Source organism: Streptopelia decaocto, assembly GCF_964273445.1.
Source record: "Streptopelia decaocto genome assembly, chromosome: 13".
Lineage (NCBI taxonomy): Eukaryota > Metazoa > Chordata > Aves > Columbiformes > Columbidae > Streptopelia > Streptopelia decaocto.
Window position 1 is genome coordinate 7,699,421 of NC_138668.1, and position 7,769 is coordinate 7,707,189.

The 7,769-nt window shown below is 42.4% G+C and overlaps 1 protein-coding gene across 4 annotated transcripts in view; it reads right to left on the reverse strand.

The window, feature by feature from the left end:
- The window catches only part of MOSMO (modulator of smoothened), a 31,779-nt gene extending 24,010 nt beyond the window's left edge, over positions 1–7,769 (reverse strand). For 3 of the 4 annotated variants that reach the window (XR_014185359.1, XR_014185360.1, XM_082064989.1), the window contains exon 1: positions 7,437–7,769. Coding sequence is in view for 1 of the 4 variants with exons in the window: in XM_082064989.1 (XP_081921115.1) it covers positions 7,437–7,542 (106 nt within the window). In the remaining 3 variants the exon portion in view is untranslated. Of the gene's footprint in view, positions 1–4,082; positions 6,249–7,436 lie in introns of those variants that run through there. The other variant, XR_014185361.1, reaches the window with a different exon arrangement.

The following is a 7,769-nucleotide window of genomic DNA, read 5'->3' on the forward strand; positions in this document are numbered from 1 at the left end:
GTGAGATTGAGCAAAGCAGCTGGAGAACACATAGGGCATTGCTGTGAAACTACCAGAGAACTTTTTTCCTGCATATAGCCCTCATTAAAAAAAAGACTCTGTCCATTAATAACTTTGTAGGCACCGTGAATTACAACAACAGCTTATAATTATAATAAATTGATTTTAAAATTTAAAATAGTATAAACTATGAATTTATAATAATTTATCATTTTCCCAAATAACTTTGTACAAGAAGTTAAAACAGCCTCCCTATTGTACTTGTTCCACCATACTACAAACATCATTTTGCATTTGATTTTAAAATAGACAGCAGCATTTAACCTCTTCAAAGGTCAATATTCCTCCTCATCCATGCATCACTCTAGTTATGTCCTTCTGAAATACACAGGTATCGCCCATTGCTCAAAAAGGATTCAAGAACTAGCTAGAGAACTCCTGCCTAAGATGAAAATCCTACATACTGCAGCTGCCAAGAAAAGTTAGTTCTCTCTACTTTGGCTCAAGACCAGCAAGAAAATTAGTGGGAAAAAGTTGAGCTGTTGTGACGTACCTGTAAAAAAAGTAGGTCAGGCTTACAAGTTCGACCTACTGATCTTCTTTGCTTTGGCAAAAGTACAAATGGAGTTTACATAATGCTGCTCACATGTAAGTGCTGGCTGGAAACTGAACGATACAAGTGTTTTTAATAACCTTCGGTCATTAACAGGATTCCTTTAAAAAAAAAAATCAGACAGCTTTAAATCTTTGTTTTGTGGTACAGACTATTGAATCCTTAAAGATTCATATATTTAAGTCACTCTTGTGTTAATTTCAGTGTCATATTGTGGCAGCAAATGTAATACACAGACCTAAAATCAGCTCTAAGTTGACTCAAAAAAAAATCATCACAATTAGTGAAATGCAGATAGTTCTGAAGCCACAAAGCTGCGGTCTCAAGGAAGTATCTTTCCCACAGTTTGTACTATCTATAAAGCAGATTTACAGCTCCATACTTCTCGAGTAAAGCATAGGATAGACAGAAAACAAAACTCTATCTGCAGATACCGAATAGGATTTATTTCTATAGTGATTGTACATACTACTGTGAAGTAAATACTTTGAAGAAAAGAAGTTATTCCAAATACATGCAACTCAAGTATTTTAGTAAAAACATGCAGTATCAGAAAAGACAAATGAAATATCTGTTATTCTTAGATTTTTCTTCCTCTAAGAGAGCAAAACTGTGCTAGGAAACAAAAGGTTTTTTTTAATCAAATTAAAGCTTTACTGCTAATGCTAACAGAAGTTTCTGTGATAAAGACACCACCTCTATTTTACAGAGGAAAGAAACTGATGTAGCACCATTCTAACAATAACTTTCTGAGATCCAGGGTAAGTCATGCTAGATTTGAAAGGTAACTACAAGTTACCGTCTCCCAGATCTGTACTCTGTAATCAGGTATTTTTTACCACATTAATTAGAGAATGAGGAATTCAACGGGATTTGGTGGAAGGCAAACTAATAGTTTAGTACCTTCACACACTAAAAAGGAAACAAAACGTTCACCTAAAAGAAGCAGTATGAATTTGTATTTGTTAAAAAGCAGATGTAAAACATCAGTTCCTCTATGGACAAAAACAACCGTCTCTCTCATCTCTGCTCTGGCAGGCTCCAATAACCAGGCTGACACAGCTCTCTTTCATGAAATTCTTCCTACATATAAAATAGTTCCATATGTTTAAATGCGGAGCAGTTGAGCAAGCACAAAATTAATTCATTACAACAATGCCTTATTATTAATTTTTCTTGTCCCTTAAGGCCTGGACTATTACAGAACCAGAGCACAAGTCCAACATTCTGCTTTGTAAGATTTTTACATCTACTTGGAAGACATCACCAGTCACGAGGTGGAATGGAAGTGTTAATTTTAAAGATGGCACTGACGCTCCCAGTCCAGGCACACCTATTAACAGACTCTAATAATACTCTAATCCTTAGAGTATTCAGATTACATCGGGTTTAGATTCTTTGCCACTCCTTACTAGTTGTTATTTGGATTTTGCATTGTTGTTTTTAAGACACTGGCAACCCCTCTAAAATGCACGTACTGTTAGCACTGCCTGCCTCTTAATGCGGGTCCTAATCCCCTCACTGTCCAGATCAGCAATGTACAGAGCACCACCTTTCCCTCCTTGCTCACATCTACCAAAAGGAAAGAGTTACCTAGAAATTATGTTCCAGGACCTGATTTTAACACTCTGATGTTCAGATGGCTTTGGAGATTGCTTTTCAGCAGTCACTTCTTTCTAGGGCATGGTGGTACATAATTCTTCATTCTCTGTATCATCACCCCATAGTTATTTTTTTGTATTCTCAGCATGCAATCCAAATAGGTTCACAAAAGGGCAAATAACTTCTCCTGTCACTGTCACTACATGATACAGTACAAAAAACATTAGGAAAAAGTAATTTTGTAGAACTGCTTTCTATCATGTCCCATCATTCTCTACTGAGAAGAACCATGAGAAGCATGCTGTGTTTTGAGTATATTGCGAAGTCCTTAACAAATAATCACCAGAACCGTTTTACAGACAGTTTTTGAAAAGCCAACTATCCACATATGAAAGAAACAAAACAAAATAGTATCTGCTTCAGTGGGCAGCATGGTGATTGCTCTACACCATGGTTTCTCCGCAGAGGAACACTGTACATTAACAGCTTCTCAGCACAGGCCCTAAAGGGCAGAAGTAAGTGTTAATAAGCCATCATGATTTTTACATATCACTACTTTTTGAATAGAAAACTGCATTTAGAACAACAGTGCTAGCTGGAACTCAAGTTTACACCCTCTTTTAAGTTGTTGGTGCTTTATTTATTCTGTTCTTTCCTACCCTATCTATTCTTTTTAGAAATATGGGTTCATTTGAGTACCTTAATGTGGTCTTGGGTTTATTCCATGTACAGTCAGTGCTCCAAGTAGAGAAAAATACCTTGGTGGCAATATGGTCTCAAGCTCAGCAGGAGCTGTGAATCATTGCTTGGTTCCATCACCTACGATAGTTCATTAGGTTGACTACAGCAAAGCTACAGCTCCTGTTGGAACTGCGGAGGAAAATTCCTCAGGAGGAGCTATCACATGCAGAGGAATAACACTGAACAGCAGCAATTCACCACTTAGTACGAGACAATTTATTTCACAGGAGCAGGGAGATAACTGCCTCAGGAGGAATGGCCTGCTGGCTATAGCTTGCTCTCCTGTAAGACCACACATACCGCTCACTCTAGCATAATACTTCACAAGCAAAAAAGCAGCTGTGTACACAAAACCAAGAACTACACAGAATACTTTGGAAGGTACATGGAAAGGCATCATTTGTAAACAAAACAGACAATTTAAAATAAGTGGCCTGTTGTAGATACATTATCTACTGTGTTACTGCACAGCATGGTACAGAAGGCAGTTTAAATGAAAAGTGTAATTCCTAACATAAGTGACCTTGATGCTTATGTCACAGATGCAAGATGAAATTGGAAGCTCTGCTGAACACCAGTATCACCCAAGCCAGCACTATTGCGCATACGCTGAATGGCCCGGCCATAACATGATGCTGTGTGCCTTGCTGTGACGTATGCATCCGCATGAGAGGATGTGATAAATCCTTGCTTTAGAGACTACCCATCAGAGTTCAGCAGCCTTAAATTCTGACATCCGTATTAACTTAGTGACTGCTATAAAAAAGGTACATGTTGTTCTGTAAATTGGAATCAAATGAACAATCATGCTACATAGGAAGGGATGACTAAGTCACATAAACAAACTGATAGCTTAGCTTACTGAAGGGGGATTTTATCTGATTAAATTCTCCTCTTGAATTATTTGACCTATCCTAAAAGCATTTTAAATTGTCAACCGCTCCACATGTGCAGCTTTTAACGTGTCTAATTTCAACTGTACATACTATTCATACCCTTTTCCCTACAAAAGGGTTGAGAGCTGAAGACAGAGCAACTTATAGCCCCCTCCTCCCCTTCTGAAGACAAAATATCAAAATCATTAAAGACCCTCCCACAAAACAGAAGGAACATATGGAGACAAAACTATCAGCTTTTAAGCTTAATCACAAAAGAAGTGTAGAGATACAGGAGCAAAGTTCATTACTACTGAAATCAGTGGGAGCTTAGGCACTGGCTTAAATTAAAGCCAACTCTGTCCTATTTCTCACATAAAATATTGGTTTGATAAGAAAAGGATGTCAGTGCAAGAATACTGAGAAGCCACGGGTTTCCAGGTTGGAGTTACCAGTGCTGTGTACTTGCACACCACAAATAACTAAACCTCAGTGAGAACTCTCTGAAAAAGACCATTTAAGTTTCATCTTTCCTTGATTATCTTCAAGATTTATGAAACACCTGAAACCAAGTTATTACAAAACTGTGTAAAGAAAAAGCGCCCCACGGAGACTTGGACCCACATCCACAAAGGTGTAGTTCCTCTGGCCTGAAGGCAGATAAGCATCTGAAACCTCCAATGACCTCATAATTGCAATGCTGAAGAGGAATTTTTATAGCCAGCATTTTTCAAATGACTGTAAAACTTATCTTTAAGAGCAAGATTTAGAAGACTAATCAGCCCTTCTTCTAAATTGATTTCCTCAGAATACAAGCTCCTTTAAAAAAATTTTAAAAACAATCTATATTTTTCAGAAAAGCATTAAAGCGAGTGATTTATTTTGCTATCCAATTGAGCAGAAAATCATCATTATCTCTGGAGTAAGATGTACGCATTGTGTAGCATTCAAATCAGAACAGATTTTTTCTTCCTGAAACATAAACCCAGGTTCCCAACCTTAATGGCTGCAAACAGCTGTGAATGAGCCAACGCAGTTCTCCCTTCCCAGGTTTGCCAAGACCTCTGCTCTCTGCAATTCTCAAACAGTTGCAGTATTGAGAAGACCGGGCCATTCCCCACTGCTTTTCGGAACACCGAGGACCTCAGCCAAGCAAAGAAACACCATTACTCCCATTTCTTCTTGGTGCTTGTGGCTTGTAGAAGCAGAACCTAGAATAACCCCAGAGGGGATGAACCTAAGAGCACAGAGGTAAAGCAAAGAAATACTTTCTGCTGCCAGCTGAGAGCAGGATGCTTCTCAAAACCTGCTTCTTAGTGGCACATATGGAAACTCAACAGCTTGGTTGTGGTCCAAGTACGGTAGTCTGCTGAGAGTGCTGGAGTGTCGCTGGCAGCTGGGACAGGCTTTGCCACCAGGGCTGTGTCCTCCTGTACCAAACTTCTCCACAGCAGCCTTGCGGTAACAAACAGCCCTCGTAAAAGCATTTATCTCATAGTTCAGTGCTACAGTGTTTGCTACAGGAAGTCCTTGATTCAATGGGCATGCTTGGGCAAAAGGCTCATTTTAGAAGGTCTAACTACTAGAAATATACATTTAGATTGTTTTTAACCAGAAGTCTTATAATAGAGTACCTTGAATCCCATATCAATAAAAATCTACAAAAGAGTCATTAAGAAAGGATGACAGCTAGCTCTCCTCTATGATTTTATCAAGTCAACAATTGGTTTGGCTTCAAGATATAGCAAAAAAAGGCTTAGGTCTGTCAAAACATTATTTGACTAGTGAAGTCCTTCAGAAATATCAATACAGATTTCGCGTTTGCCAGCCTAATTAAAACTGTTATCTGCACCTCTAAAAAGAAGTACAGTAGAGAAGAGGCAGATGACTCTTAAGTAACCATCAAGTAACTAAGAATTAATGATTTCTAGGTATAGTATTTCAGGAAACAATTTGTATTATAACGAGATAGTAAACATTTTTCTTTACTAAAGAACGTAATGAACTGTGCTTATTTCCCAAAAGACCTTTCTTTCCATCTACAATTTATTCAGAACAGTTTTTTTCTTTAAATCTCTTTTCTATATAGGCAGATAGAATCTCACACATTGCATAGGATCTATTAACAAGAGGCAGGACTCAGGAAATACATACTTAAATATTTAAAATGGAGATATTTTATTTGACTGTAAGTCCCTGAAGAAAAGTTCATTACTGTAGCACTACTGCTAGGTGGAACTGTAAGAGGAAAGAACCAACTATTTTCTGTAGCCATAGGCAGGAAGATCATCACAATTAGCTACAGGAGGAACGATGAAGGCATCTAGGGGTTTCCTGAATGGTGCACATTTGGAAGGAAAGTGACTCATTCCTCTCCTCTGGACCACGTAGGAAAGGCCAGGTTCTAGACTAGGTACCTGGAAGCAATTCAAACAAATCATAAAGATAGTCTGGTCAGAGGGAAGGCCCACTCCTCAGTCCCTAATAGCCAACATTTTTAATACTCTGCTTCATCAAATAATGGAAACATGACTGCATTTGAACCAGTTCAGTCCTCTTACTTGCACTGAATATTAGGTATAGAAGATGCAAGACAGATGAAGAAGATTTTTTAAACCCTCTGCAGGAATGTATGACAGAAGTCTTTATTCCAACACCCCTTCTCTCTACTCTATACCTGTAGTTTGCTTGGAAATAAGTTTAGGAAAAGGTGGTTAGGTTAGTTTCATCTGTTTGCAGTAAGGATGGCTTCTTTTCCTGACACAGAGATTTGCCTTTCTCTGGGACATGAGATCAAAGAGCAGCCCTCCTCCTGTTATTTCTCCCTGCCTCACTCATCAAAACCTGCGAGACCTTATCAACAGGCTGAAATAAATCTTTCATACAACCAACCACATCATTACTAAAAAGACAGATGCACCAATCCTTGTTCTTTTAAAGAAGACAATGTCACATTCTAAAACAAAACCCACATGGGGTCTAGGCCCAAAACTGCCAAAATTCATTGTGCAGGAAATATTCAGGGGAAAAAAAAAAAAAGAGCAAGATATTCCCTGCAACAAAGGAAAGTGTACGAAACCCTTCCAACTCAGGACACCCTATGATTCTATGAAAGATTCAAGACCTGCCACGAACCAGGCGGGGAGGCTGATCTGAATTCCCTGTCCAAGGTGACGAACCGCCCAGACACAGCGGGGATGCTGCCCTGGTCCTGCGGCCGCAGGGAGCGGGTCAGGGGCGCCCGCGGGCCCTGGGCTCTCGGGGCTCCGCACGGCGCGTCCCGCCCGCGCCCGGGGCAGCAGCGGGGACGCACCGCGGGGCACCCGCGGCTCTGCCCGGGGAGGTCCCTCGCGCTCCGCACCGGAGGGCCGGTCCCAGCGCTCCTGCAGCCCCCGGCTCAGCCGCCTCTCCCGGCCGGCAGCCCCCAGACGTTCATCCCCTCACCGGTCCCAGCGCGACAGCCCCGGGCCCCGCGGGTGCTTGACCAGCGGCCCCTCAGGAGGAGCCTCCCCGGCCCCACCGCCGCCTCGGCCGCGCACCCCGGCCGCCCCCGGCCCCCACCTGCCCGCCCTCGCCGGAGGGTCCTCGCCATCGGCCCCGCTCACCCGCAGACTCGCCGGTGTTGATCCAGTCCGGGTTCGCCAGGCTGGCGATGGCGAAGATGTCGGCGGCCAGGAAGAGGCATCCTGAGATGATGGTCAGTTTGTCCATCTCCTTCGGCTCCGGCGGCTCCCGGGTCCGGCTTCGGCCCGGCTCCCACAGCGGGCCCGGGCCGGGGGCGCCTCACAGCCGCGGCTCCATGGACCCCGCGCTCCCCTCGGCAGCGGCGCCAGGAACGGGCCCCCCCGGACGCAGCCGGAAGCGAACCCGGCGGGCGGGGGGGCGTTGGTGACTCCGGAAGAGAAACCCACTATCCCCGGCGTTCTCCCCCGGGAGGG